This window comes from Gymnoscopelus braueri (assembly GCF_963280865.1).
Source record: "Gymnoscopelus braueri genome assembly, chromosome: 10".
NCBI classification, from domain to species: Eukaryota; Metazoa; Chordata; class Actinopteri; order Myctophiformes; family Myctophidae; genus Gymnoscopelus; species Gymnoscopelus braueri.
In genome coordinates, this window is record NC_137611.1 from 51579262 (window position 1) to 51594379 (window position 15118).

At 38.6% G+C, this 15118-nt stretch overlaps 2 protein-coding genes across 2 annotated transcripts in view; both read left to right on the plus strand.

The window, feature by feature from the left end:
* LOC308093678 (vomeronasal type-2 receptor 1-like) overlaps positions 1–6027 on the plus strand; it is a gene marked incomplete at both ends in the record, with an annotated part of 48686 nt that extends 42659 nt beyond the window's left edge. The window contains 3 exons of the mRNA XM_080440005.1: positions 3896–4123; positions 4214–4337; positions 5114–6027. Of these exons, the coding sequence (XP_080296131.1) occupies positions 3896–4123; positions 4214–4337; positions 5114–6027 (1266 nt within the window). The remainder of the gene's footprint in view (positions 1–3895; positions 4124–4213; positions 4338–5113) is intronic.
* Positions 6028–7797: 1770 nt separating this feature from the next.
* LOC308093679 (extracellular calcium-sensing receptor-like) overlaps positions 7798–15118 on the plus strand; it is a gene marked incomplete at both ends in the record, with an annotated part of 37885 nt that continues 30564 nt past the window's right edge. Inside the window, one exon of the mRNA XM_080440006.1 lies at positions 7798–7920. Within this exon, the coding sequence (XP_080296132.1) occupies positions 7798–7920 (123 nt within the window). The remainder of the gene's footprint in view (positions 7921–15118) is intronic.

Here is a 15118-nt window from a genome sequence, read left to right on the forward strand (position 1 = left end):
TCCGTCCGCGAGCAGCTAATCTCTGGCACCGTTGGCCCGGTCGCTGCGAAACTGTGCACACACACTCCCTGGATGCCAATTCAGAACCTCTTTCCCAAATGTTTTCACATGGGCCTGTTATAGCGCCACCAGGAGGCCGATTTGTGCAAAACCCATTGTTTTATATTACTCTTACAGATTTTATCCAAACGTCATGCAAATAGGTACACAGTAACTAGTCCTGTGATCACCACGGATCTGTTCGATTTTCCATATTCCCTCCTGATTGACTAAGGTTGGCTTCCAAAGTTTGCAGGATTGCTTAGTTTTGAACAAAATGCCTCAAATCATGAACGCATTGCGATTTCCGTGAGATTTCACACGCACATTCCCACTAGGCTGAGCAACACTTGAAAATGTTCAAATCAGCCTCATGGTGGCGCTATGACAGGCCGATTTGCGTTTTTAACTATAACTGCACCGATCTGCATCAAACTTTGAACGCACACTCCCTAGAGGCCAAGGAAAAACATCTGCCCTGCATTTTTCACTTTTACCTTTTATAGCACCACCAACTTATGTAAAAAACATTTCTTCAGATTTTATCCAAATTTCACTCACATCGGTACACATAATCTCTATAGTCATGTGATTGAGATGGATCTCTTTGATTTTTCATATTCCGTCCTCATTGACATCTAAAGTTTGCAGGAGTGGCCCGTTTTCAACAAAATGCCGCAAATCATGAACGCAGCATCCGATTGCGGTCGAACTTTGCACACAGATTCGCACTACGTTGAAGATCACATGCCACCCTTTTAACATTGCCCTATTATAGCACGACCAGGAGGCCGATTTTTGAAACACTTTTCTTTTTCATATTACTCCTACAAATTTCGTCCAAACATCATGCAAATCGGTACACATTATCTCTAGAGTCAAGTGAACAAGATGATTCCGTCTGCTTTTTAATATTCCTGATTGGCGAATTCCAAACATTTCTGGCCCACCATAACCTTCCTGACCTGGTGGGGACCTGTGCTCCGAGGAGCACTTTTTCTAGTTCATCATGAATTCATCATTATAGCATTATTCATAAATTACTAAGCATACTTACTTAGCAGTTTGCATATGAATACGCTTTTATAAATGTGTATTGACACACTCACTAACCTTGTCTACATAATTATGTGTACAAATGTACACACTTATACATACTCAAACTTGTGATTTATCAAGGTAGTTAGTCGTTAGTTACGTATTTTGTGTGAGCCCATCTAAAGTCAGGACTATCTATGCCTTATGTAAAGCATTTATAAATTAGATAGAAGTAGTGGTATGGAAAATATCAATACCATCATGAAGCAAATTCAGATTAGGTTATTCATTGGGAAAAAAACACGTATAACTGTGTTTACTAATGCTTAGTAATATATGAATAATGCTATACAAAGTTGAAATGTTTATAACTGTGTGAATTGATGATGAATTAAGTATTTACTAATGCATAACTAATGCTAATTAGGGCATAGTTATTATAAATAGCTACCAAGTACTTTTACTCGATTAAGGTACTTTTAACTCAATTTGATTACTAGCTTCGGGTTGTACAGCCACGTCCTGGTAAAACTAGAAGTGAAGAGATCCACTACATGGTTGCACCATTGAACTCCACACCCCTCAGAGAGTGTGAATTTTCAAAGCAATCTGACAAACCGGAAGTAGGAAGGATAATTTTTTTAAGAAATTGGAAATCCTGTCGCATGCTGGGAACTGGTGTTGTGGCTGCATATTGAAGCCTGTCCCTATTGGCCGTCTCAGAGCACCCACCAAGTTTGGGGCCTTTAGCAAGCTGGGAACTGGAGTTATGGCTGTTTAAAGCCCAGCTAATAGGAAAACAGAGGGGGTGGGGCTTCAGCAATTACAGCCCGTCCCTATTGGTGGTCTGAGTCCACAAACCAAGGTTGGAGATGGTAGCATGCTGCGAACTGGAGTTATGGCTGTTTTGTCTCTAGAGATGGAAACAGTAATTTTTTTCCCTGCTTTCTGTTGCACTACGTCTTTTAAAGCGATCGGCCGGTAGATCGTTGTAAAGAATAACATTCTATGATTTCTCAAAGGTTAGTAAAAACACTCAAAAATCCCTGGCAGTGGTGGCTATAGGCGATGTTTTTTTTCTGGCAGTGAATGAGTTAAACCCCAGCCAATAGGGAAATAGAGAGGGCGCGGCATCAGCAATTACAGCCTGTCCCTATTGGTGGTCTAATCCAATCCAATCCTGTTTTCACCAGACTGACTGTGGGATGTTAAAGGACTGTGGGAATGTTTAAGGTGAATATTTTGGCCGTTTTGTTTGGTAGATTTCCGGGGGAGACCTCAGACGTGTCCACCCTCTCCTTAATGAGGCGACATACTCTAAGTTTGAAAGTTTAAAATGCCAAAACTTTGAACTGTGATTGCAGAAAAAACTTGTGACGTATTCGAATACAGTTTGAACCACGATAAAGTCCCTGTTAGGGTGTGAGGTGAGGCAAGAAAAGTAATCGCCCCGGCCAAGCCACACATTTGATGTGTATATTGTGGGAGTTGCGTCAACTCCCACTTTGAGCAGGAAGTTAGTAGAGCAGAGTCAAGATGAGTCCTCGTTGGTGTGTTTTTGGTTGTAATAATATTGTAATAATATGTCTTTTCTCCTATCCTCGGGAATCCTCCCCATGGCTTCGGAGAAAATGGCTTGAGTTTACTCATTTTGAAGCGTCGTTGTATGGGTTAGCTCTGCTGTGCTGGGCTGGCTAGCGCTACTGTGATTCAGCTGGGGGGAGGGACGGGATGTAGCCAACTGGTGCTGGCTAGAGATACAATGCGTGTATTTCTCCCGGAACCAACGGCAACACAGAGCCCCCTCGGAGAGATGGAGACCCATGTAGCGTTCAAACTATAGCGATTTTTATCATTTCACAAAATAAGCATAAACAAACTACTTCACATGAACGATGTTGATGTAACTAAGAGATTTGAAGGGGAATATACATTTTATATACACAGATTTACAAATAAAAGACACATTATGTCTTTTTGCTGGTCTATTTGATGCGAGAGGCGAACTCAGAGCATAGGCGAATCAATCTGTGATACGTCCCGTCCTGTTTTCAAACTGTTTTCAGACTGTTTTCAGAGAGACCACGTGACGTACAGTATCATATGATATTTTCGGGGCATGTCATAGCACCTATAAGGGGTAAATTGAAGTATGAAGAGGTGAGTGTTCAGATTAAGTTGACAAAATATCTTCGCTTTGCAAGTAAATCATAGTTGTTTACAACTTAATGGCATATGATTATATTTGTTTTCACAAGACATGGGCCTACTTGTATACAGTATAATTGGCTGAATTGGCTGTAAACGCTCTAATAAGTCGTAGGATTATTTTCTATCCAAGCCGTTTCAGCTGGAGGTAAAATCACCATGTTAGACTGCAGGTAGCCTCGATCTCCAGGCTTTTATTTTTTATTTTTGCTAAAAAATAAGAGCCTGGACCAGCCTGTTGATGTTCCTGGAATAGGAAGTGTTTAATTTCCCCAACCAATCGGAGGAGGAGGGGCATGGGGCGGGGCAGGGGCTGACGGACAGATCGGTGAACCAATGGGATCTCACGGAATTTTTCTCCGGAGATTTTGAACCCGCCCCTCTAGACCAGATATCAGACACGCTAGGGCAGCCTAGACTGCAGGCTGACTAGGGCGGGCCACATACCACTCTTGCCGTTGTCACTGATCACATGACCCCCAAAAGAATCGGTTCCTGTGCTCGTGGCTGCAAATCAGCCCTAAATTATATAAATGACATGGTTGAATGTTGACAATGAGTGGTAATCCCCTCTAAGTTCTTCATTATTTTCCTCATCACCAATTTCTAGCTTGTCTATTACCTGGAAAAGGTCAACTTCACCACTTCATTTGGTGATGATGTATCATTTGATGAGAATGGTGATCCTTTACCAATCTATGATGTCATGAACTGGGTGTGGCTCCCTGATGGAAGCATGAAGGTTCACAATGTGGGTGTGGTCAAGAAATCAGCCTCCGGAGATGAAGAACTCATCCTTGATGAAGACAAAATCTTCTGGAACTTTGAATCCAAAAAGGTCACTTTGGCTTTCTTAAGTAACTAATGTTGAGCTCATGGTGTGAATGTAATTCTGACTGAAACGGATCATTGTTCCTTTCCTCTGTAGCCTCCTCGGTCAGTGTGCAGTGAGAGCTGTTCCCCTGGAACCCGTGTGGCCAGAAGGAAAGGAGAACCTGTCTGCTGCTTCGACTGCATTGCTTGTTCTGAGGGAGAGATCAGCAATCACACAGGTTGGTTGACTGATTGATTGATTGATTGATTGATTGATTGATTGATTGATTGATTGATTGATTGAATCTTTTGATTCAGTGATTGAGTTGTGATTGGTGGTGATTGATTTGGTTATAGCACAGAAAAGAGCACATTAGTACGTCACAATATACACAGAAGGAGCGAGTGCATTCTCCAGTCACATTTGTATCAGGATAAAAAATAAAATAAAAACAATAAAGCCTGAGGGTATGGTCACACCTAACTTTGATTCTGCCTATATATGGCTGTCTTTTTGCAATAGTTTTCAATGGGAACGGAGCGTTTTGCTGTGGAAATCTGCACAATGGCAACAAACCCTCTGTTTCTATTGAAAACTATTGCAAAAAGACGGCCACAAAGGTTAGGTGTGACCGTACCATATAGGCTTATTTCCATTGTGGTCCTCTGGACATAAAAACAAAACAAACAACATGAAATGCAACAAATTGAGAATAAAATCCAAACAATAGTTATTAATAAGAAGAGTCTTAATAATAATTAATAAAGTTAACCTAGTTAGACCCAAAAACGTTTCTGTATTGGTTATTTAAGTATCCTTTTGTAGCAATGAGGGAAACACTCAATTTAATTTCCCTTGTCAATTTGTTCCATTCCACTGCTGCGCTGTACAAGAAGCAGGTTTACAGATACTTTGGGACCTTTTTTAACATTATTTTAAGTGAGCAGAATTTGTATGTAGATTTTGCATTTTTCAACTACTTGTCTGTCCCTTTAACCTTTCCGTCTTTGTTAGACTCTACAGAGTGCACCAATTGTCCAGAGGACTTCTGGTCCAGTCCCAATCGTGACCACTGTGTACCTAAGAGCGTGGAGTTCCTCTCCTACCATGAGGCCCTGGGTATCTCCTTGACAACCATCTCATTGCTAGGCACACTTACCTGTGCCATTGTCCTGGGAATCTTCGTTTATCATCGTGACACACCCATGGTACGCGCCAACAACTCAGAACTCAGTTTCCAACTTTTGCTGTCACTGAAACTGTGTTTCATGTGCTCACTTCTGTTCATTGGCCGTCCCAGGCTCTGGACTTGTCAGCTGAGGCATGCAGTATTTGGGATCAGCTTTGTGCTGTGTGTCTCATGTATCCTGGTAAAGACTATGGTGGTGTTGGCCGTGTTCAAGGCCTCCAAGCCTGGGGGTGCAGACATTATGAAGTGGTTCGGTGCTATGCAGCAGAGAGGAACAGTTCTGGCTCTTACTTCCATCCAGGCAATAATCTGCACAGCCTGGCTTGTGTCAGCCTCACCAACGCCTCATAAAAACACACAATACAACAGTGATAAGATAGTCTATGAGTGTGATGTGGGATCAACAGTTGGTTTTGCAGTGTTACTAGGTTACATTGGTTTACTGGCACTCCTCAGCTTCGTCCTAGCATTCATGGCAAGGAATCTTCCAGACAACTTCAATGAAGCCAAGTTAATCACTTTCAGCATGTTGATTTTCTGTGCCGTGTGGATAGCCTTCATCCCAGCATATATCAGCTCTCCGGGCAAATATGCAGATGTAGTGGAGGTATTTGCTATTTTAGCATCTAGTTTTGGGATGTTGGTGGCACTGTTTGGACCAAAGTGTTATATAATGCTTTTGAAACCTGAGAGAAACACTAAGAAGTCCATCATGGGTCGTGGTGCCACCAAGACGTAGAAGCAGAAATTCAATGACAAAAATATATAGATATATTTGATTGCTGATAACCTTGTTTGTAACAGTTTTCTACCAAATTAAACTAAAAGCAGTAATCTAGTCAACATCTAGTATCTATCTATCTATCTATCAACCTTTCATGGTCAAAAGGTTGGAATGTCCAATGCTGCTCTCCCCTCCCATAGTCTTGCTTCCTAATATGTTGATTATAATGTGCAATAAAAAGATAATATAGCAAGTATGACAGGATAGCAATGTTATCCATTCATTTTCAGTGTGACAGAAAGCATACAAACAACTCCTCAGTTAATTGCTTCCTCCAATATTCAGGCCTCTTTACTTAGATTTGTTGTGATAATCTAAACTATATTCACATAACCACAAGTCATTGATTGCTAATATTGTGATGTCTTGTTGTGGTGGTGTGCACAGGAGCCAGACCTTCAGGATCTCACTCTCTTAAAGGGATAGTTCACCCCCAAAATGACCCCATGAGACTTGAATTCATGGATATTTCTTAGTTTTTGTCGCATTCCTAAGCCAATCATTTGATGACCAGTGGACCAGTAGGCAGCGGTTCCGGTAGGAAACACAAAGGAGACTCTTTGTGTTTCCTACCGGAACCGCTGCCGGTCATCAAATTATTGGCTTAGGAATGAGACAAAAAATATATATATATCAATGAATTCAAGTCTCCATGGGGTGACTAATCGATAGAAAAAAATGCATTTTGGGGGTGAACTATCCCTTTAAGCAACTAGAAGTCCATGGTGACACAATCCTAAATGCAGTGACAATACAACATGGTATCAGAAGATATAGTCACTCATAAAGTGTAAGGTTCCATTTAGAATTACTTCTACCTTATTATCTCAAGACTATGTTTGTTGATATAGTGCAACTTCTGAAAGGCTGAGCAGACTATTTAAAGACATGATTCATTTCAGAGATATTCTATACTTCCTGTGAATCTATTACCATTGGAACTTTATGATTTATAAACTAAAAAACCTGCTGTTTTAAGTCAGCAGGCCACTTTCATTTATACAATCTGTTTCACCACAAATTAATAATGGATTCATTTAGCTATAAATAAAACTGTGTTGTCAAAATAATTGCTGTGATGTGTTTTATTCAATAATTTCATTTGGGAAAGAAATGAAAGTATTTAACCTATAGAAGCAACACAGTAATATGGGAAAACATACCAACAAACCGCAATGCAAAATGATATATATATAGATTTTAAATACAACAATACAAATGCTTTTATTCGAAACTTTTGCAACTTTCAGATTGCTGGTACTTGTACAGTTTAATGATTATTATAAAATGTGATAAAGCAATGAAGACACAGCTCTCTGTGTGGCCCTCAAAATATGGCTTGGTAAAACTTCATTTAACCAGGCCACATTATAATTAAGTACAGTTGCATTGTTATTTACCATAAGTACCAGAAGTTAAGAAGTATTTGGAAGGACAGGAGGTTACACAGAGATGAACTAATCCATTGTCTTTGTTTTTTGTCTCACCATGTACAGCACTTTGGTCAATTTCGATTGTTGTATATGTATAAATACAGTTAGATTTTATTTGATTATTAGTATTGTTGTTGTTGTTGTTGTTGTTGTTGTTGTTGTTGTTGTTGTTGTTGTTTTTGTTTTTGATGATGATCACAATCAACAGGTGGTAAAGCAGAAGGTGACAGGTTTGCAGTGGATAGCTGATGTGACCTGGATAGAAGACCCAAACCTCCAGACTACTCGCTACATGCCGTACCTGAGAGGCACCCTGGGTATTGCCATCCGTCATGGGGAGATACCAGGTGTCAAGGACTTCTTATTGAAAATATATCCTGAAAGTGACCTTGACAGCAGCCACGAAGATACCATGGTGAGTGTTTTGTTTAATTCCAGTGTTCAAGATTATCTTGTGCACAGGTACATGAGAGTAAAAAAAATAAAAAAAAAGTTTGGCTGCTCGGAAAATTGTTGCAGCAAAGGAACAGTGATAAAGACAACACTAATATGATCGATAAAATGGTGCTGATTATGTTCTGTTTAAATCTCATTTTTTACTTTTTTATTATTTTCAGGTGAGGCAGTTTTGGGAGCACACATTTCAGTGTACGTTTGCACCTGTTCCGTCAGAGTGGTTGGATGCTGGTGGAGGGGTGTGTACTGGACAAGAGGACCTAGGAACAGCTGACACTTCACTGTTGGATGTGTCTGACCTCAGGATAGAGTACAATATTTACAAGGCTGTGTATGCTCTGGCCCATGCCCTCAATGACATGTTGCAATGTGTGCCAGGAAGAGGGCCTTTCACTGGGCACAGCTGTGCCGGTTTGCAGACAATACAGCTATGGCAGGTGGGATATTAATAAACAGTTTTCTAGTTGGATTACATTTTTAATGAATGTAAATATGACATTGGTACAACGTCAGTTGCTCTTCATAATTTGTCATAATTTCTAGCTTGTGTATTACCTGGAAAAGATCAACTTCACCACATCATTTGGTGATCAAGTATTATTTGATGAAAATAGTGGTGCCTTACCAATCTGTGATATCATGAACTGGGTGTGGCTCCCTGAGGGAAGCACAAAGGTTCAGAATGTAGGTATGTTCAAACAAGAAAGAATGACATAGATGTCATGGTGAACGGAGCGTTGACAGTGGCTGGATGTTTTTGGGATGCAGGTTTGTGAGGGCAGGCTATGTTATGGCAGATGGTGGATTGTTGGTCTGTTTAATGTGTGTGATTTGTGCTATGTATGTGATTGTTGTGGTTGCTATCGGTTGTTATAACATAGTTCGGAATGTATGCAAATGTGAGCAAATGAGGGTAGTTAGGTGAATGAGTAGGAAATGGAAACAAGCTAAATGTGTGGAAGCTAAAGTGCTAGCAAGTGAAAAGAAAAAAGAGTTCATTTAGATGAGTTGTGGCTAGAGGTTTTGTATTGAAATAGCAGAGCAGTTACTTTGTACAGGTGTTGTTGGCTCATGAAAGTAGCAGTAGCCTACATCATTAGTTCCAAAGATACATTTGTGTAAAAACAATGAGAAGTACGGAAGTAAGACATGGTTGACTTTATACGACAGAATTCAGCAATGTAATATATACATGTCATTGTCACAAAACCTTGAGTAGAGATGGGATTGATGGCTCTTTTAAGGGAGGGATATGTTATATATTATCTATATGTTATAAATTATACATATGTTATATATATCGTTGCTGTCCAGCAGAAACCAGCTCAATTTTTCCGCTTTTGTGTTTTTTCCCATAAATCAGTGCTATTGAACACCCTTTACGTCTGTGTGTTGATTCAGAAAATATTGAACCAATGAAAAGTATTAAAAGGTGCTTCTGACAAAACCAGCTAACTCCATTGGATCCTCAAACTTTCTGCTAAACCAGCTAAGTCCAGCAAAGGGGGGTGATTTTTTTTTTGCTGACTCCAGGTTCCACCCCCTTTTGACCTCCAACCTCATTGTGAGCATGGAGGTCCATTTAGCTGTTCTTATCAATGATGAACAAAAGCTTCTAACTCTACGTTTTGTTTAGTTTTTGTCATTTCCTGAAAAATTAACATTTTGGAGTTAGCTGGTTGCTGCCGGACAGCAGAGATATGCACATTTATTATATATTATATTAATTATTGTAATAAAAGGTTATATTATAATGTTATATATTATAATAATATGTATTATAATGTATACTATATTATAATATAATAAATATTGTATTAATTATGTAATCTATTATATTATTATATATTTTTATATATAATAATATATTATTATGTTATATGTTGAATTATTGTATATAATATGATCAATTATATCATATTTATATAAAATAAATATAAATAATGTTAAGAGATATAAAATATTTATATATATTTATATACATTTATATATATTTTTTAAATATATAAATATACACATCAGCCATAAATGAGAGAGTCTTTTGAACGGCTCTTTGAAAGGAACGAATCACAAGATCCGGCTCCCTTAAAAGAGCCATACATCCCATCTCTATTGCGCTGGTGATGAATGTGAATACTGATTAAGTGTGAAATATCTATTGGTAAATAGACGTGTGAACTACTTCGAAACTTCCATATGCTGTGATTAGCATAGGCTAGCACTTCAATAGCACAGGAAGGCATCACCTTGAAGCACCATTATTACCTGAAAAGCCGTTTGAACGGCTATTATAGTTTACTATGTATAGGCGATATATTTTGGCAGTGGTGGAAAAAGTACTCAAAGTACTACAAGTTACTTGTAGTGGATTAAAAGTGAAATATTTGCCTATGTAGTGGAGAAGTAAAAGTATTGGAAATTAGAAAATACTCAAGTAGAGTACAAAAACCTCGAAAGTGCAGTACCGAAGTAAATGTACTTAGTTACTTTTCACCACTGTATTTTAGCATGTATGCGTACAACACACTTCAACAAATATCACAGTATCTCATTCAGTTCTTAGACATTCAAAATTGCAAAAATATATATAAGCAACGTGTTACCAATACTGCAATATAGAAATACTCTGTTACAAGTTAAAGTTCAGAATGCACAATTTTGGTAAAAGTACAAAAGTGTTACAAAAAATACTACAATTTTTGAGAATAGCGGATCTACAAGTTCACGGCTATTTTCAAATAGCCTATGTTTAAAATAGGACTGTTAGTGGCTAATGTATGTTATATAATATCATAATTTATATCTGAAAAGTAATTAGTAAGAACGTTTTTTTTATTTTTTTCGTTTTTATTATTTTTATTAGGCTTGCCAGAAAAAAAAATTGCAGTCCAAGTAGGCTACGAAGACTCAGGTCCAGTTGACCAGTGGTGGAAGACATTACTTAAGTAAAAGTATCAATTACACAACATACAAATACTCTGTTACCATTACCACGCGCGTGTGCATGGTCGTGAATGAAATAACGGCTCTAGTGTTAAGTAGTGAATGTGTGAATGACTTCGAAACTCTAATGGCCAGTGGTCATTATCACCTCAAGACAATAGCCACACGACCAGTCAGTTTACCAGTGGTGGAAGTAGCCTACTCATAATAACACATCAGACTGGTGTGTTATTATATTAATACAGATGTTTTTCATGGACTGTGTGTTATTAGGCTATATTACTTTTCTTTTAGTCCAGATGTATTCAGATATTTTACTCAAGTAAAAGTATCAATACCAGTCCACAACATATAAACACTCTGTTACAACAAGTAAGACGCGCGAACGCGGTAAGCGAACGCAAAAAAAGAAAAAAAAGAATGAAAAAAAAATATTTAAAAAAAAGTAACCAATAAAAAAATATATTAAAAATAGAAAAAAAATCTGCGTTAAAAGGAGCATCTTAGAAAAATACAAATTCACAAAAAAAAAACTTTGAATGTTTTTGAACAATTCAACAAAGTGTTTGAAGTGCCTGTTTCACCCACTTCCGGGGGGCGGAGCCAAAATCCGAGGCCGAAGTATTTGTTCGTAGACCCCCACTTAGGGGGGGTAGAAAAAGTTTGGGAGCGATTCGGGCACTTTTCATTTAACATGGGGTTTCAATGGGGAGTTTTTAGGAGCCTTCTCCGGGGCGTGGCTTCCGGGGGAAGGGGCGGGCTTAAACGCAACCTTGACAGGTGTGTTCAGTTTTCAAAGACCTTTCATTTGATGTATGGTACGTCTATATTGGACATTTACTTGGCTGCACACAGGGCTGAGGATTGGAGCCACACATACTGCACCACACATACTGCACACAGAGACACAGAGAGATATGCACACAGAGACACAACCCAAGCAGGGTTACATAGTAAGCTCCACTTGGTCGGAGGCGCGGCTTCGCCGCGCCTCCTCCCGCGTTCGCAAAAAGGTTTGTGTGGGTTTGTGTGGTTAAAAAAAAAAAAGATCCACTAGGTGGCGGAGTTTCTTCATCTTCTCTGTACTTTCAGTCAATACATAGTAACGTGTGGGAATCTCGCGAGAGTTTTCTATAAAACCAAGATGGCGGTAGCCAGTCCAAAACAAAGTTTTGTTAGAGATAAATAAGTTCAAATTCATGTTTTAACACCCCTTGGAAGGTGGAATGAGGTTTGTAAGGTGAACATTTCATAGAGAGTGCCAAGAGAGTGTGTTTACATTAAGTTAAAAAGATCGTTTTTTTATTGCTCTAATGTAACTACATTAATGCCTTGACATAATGAATGCAAGTCTTATGTCTTCCTTGTTTAAAAAGGTTTCCTTTCATGCTTACTGTTGTTTTATTGTCCCAATTTGCACCATTTAAGAAGGTTAATTTGTTTTTGTTGTCAAGATAAAGCGTATTTTGGTCAACTGTTTGTTTAAATTACTTTATTATATTTTTGTGATACTAGGACATATATTTTGTGTCGCATGTTTACTAGTTTTCACTGTAGGGAATAAACCGGCATATGTTTGAAACGTTTGTGTGGGGGTACTATGTGTCTGTACGTTGGTTTGAGTCATTAGATGACATTGTCATGTTTGTCATAATGTTTGCTCCATGTAAATTACTCGATTCGTATTATGACTGTTTTGATTGCCCACATTCCATATCCTAAAGCCAATTTACACATTCTATGCTAATCTACCAGCTCTGATCTATCGCGTTTAGGAGTTGTCCATGATGCGACAGATTGAATAGCATATTATTAACTTCATTGATGCAACACATTTTGTATAAGTGATTAATCTCCCTGAAAGGGTTACAGCTATTGTTGTTATGTGTGAACATGATGGCGCTCAAATATTGTGCATTTATATTGAAGAATGTCAGCTTGTATGTAATTGTATTTGTGCAGAGACAGCGTGATTCACTCACACTAAGGTTATTGTTATTTACCATGGTCGAGCTATACAGCCTTCAACGTCCATTCTGCAAATCGGCCCAGTGATCTACACACACCACATCTGGTGGCTCACTGTCTCCATTAACCACGACCTGCGCCCCAGACCTCCACTTCGGTTCAACATTGAGCAGAAATTCAGCAATATTGACCATGATTTCATAAGAGTGCGTGGCTCACACTGAAATATACACATGAGCTCAGCATGTACAGCAGTTGTGTGGGGGTACTCTGCGTCTGTACGTTGGTTTGAGTCAGATGACATTGTCATGTTTGTCATATGTTTTGCTCCATGTAAATTACTTGATTCGTATTATGACTGTTTTGATTGCCCACATTCCATATCCTAAAGCCAATTTACACATTCTATGCTAATATACCGGCTCGGTTTGAGTCATTAGATGACATTGTCATGTTTGTCGTATGTTTTGCTCCATGTAAATTACTTGATTCGTATTATGACTGGTTTGATTGCCCACATTCCATATCCTAAAGCCAATTTACACATTCTATGCTAATGTCCTTCTCCTGTCAGGGTAGCATTCAAGTAACACAAATCTACAGGTTGATAATGTTTTATTTGTTCTTACAAAATTGTGGCCACAAGTAGCCTATGTTATATCAAGTTATTGTTATGATGGTTATATGAACATTACAGGTCCACAAAAGGAACCCAAGTCCACAGGTGATTTAGCCTTATATATATATTAGCACATTTTCGTCATGTAGGCAATAGAGGGAAGTTTATTTATTTATGGTCAACGTGTACTTACTGGCAGTATGGACGATCGGTAGCTTAGCTACCTACTTAGCATAGTTTGGATCTACTATTGTGAAATATTGCATTTTTACGTTTAATACTTTATTTTGATGGCATAGTTTGGATCTGCTATGGTGAAATATAGCATTTCGGTAGCTTAGCTACGTACTTACCATAGTTTGGATCTGAATGAATACATTGGATAACATATCCAGTGAGAGAGTGTGTGACGCGTTGTGGGCTTGTAGATCTGCTATTTTCAAAAACTTTTGACAAAATGTGAAAAACGTGCAATGTTTTTGCAAACATTTTTAGACCACAAATGTTATGGTGGTCCCTGGCACTAACCTCGTGGTTGGACATACAGTCAGTGGAAAAAGCATGCACATTTTTTACTTTAGTAAAAGTATCAATACAGCAATGTAGAAAATGTAAAATGACTATGTTATAAGTAAATATCCAGCATTAAAAATGTGCTTGAGTAAAAGTACAAAAACATTGGTATCTTAAAGTACTTAAAGTACCAAAACTAGAAAGTAGGCTACTCATTATGCAGAATATCCCATTGCACAAGTTGTCAAATGTGACATCTTTTGAAAATAGCAGATCTACAAGATCTGTGAGCTTGTAGATCGGCTATTTTAGAATGGACGAAATGTTTATAGGGGTGAAGTGGTTAATGTAAGTTTTGTAATAATAATCGAAATCTACAAAGTAGTACTGAAGTTGTCAAATAAAAAAAGGTAGGCCTACTGCCACATAACACTACAGGCCTTCACATAATGAACATAGGCCTACTAACTGTAGTGTGCACATAACACCATAAATAGCAAGGTTAACATTAGCCTAGTACTGTAGTTCAGATGACACCTTGTCAAAACAACTATACAGGAAAAAAGCAACATCACTGTGGGTGGAAACATGATCGCATCGTCCGTCACCAGCGTCATGGCCGAACTTCAACCTGTTTTTTGCACTTTCTCCATTACAACCCGTACATCTACATAAACGTTCAGGTTTCAAATATAAAGTGCGTACCCCATGGCCATGGATGTTACAATTATATACGGGCCGTCAGAAGTACCCGTGTCTTCCGTATTGTTCAATGAAAAGCATTCTAATTCGATCAATGGCCTCTTTCTTCGAATTTTCTCCATGCTTTCAACTAAGCGACCCTAGCGGTTGGGAGGTGTATTGCACTCTGATACATAGTAACTGTATGAGGAAATGGCCGTCCATCGGATTAAAATGCTTTTTATTGAACAACACGGAATAACGGATACTGTTGAGGAACCGTACATCATTATAACGTCCGTGGCCACGAGGTAAGTACTTTATATTTGAAATCTGAACGTTTATGTAGATGTAGGGCCGTAAATGGAGAAAGTGCAAACACCAGGTTGAAGTTCATCAATGACGGTCGTGACAGACGATTGTCTTAAGATCA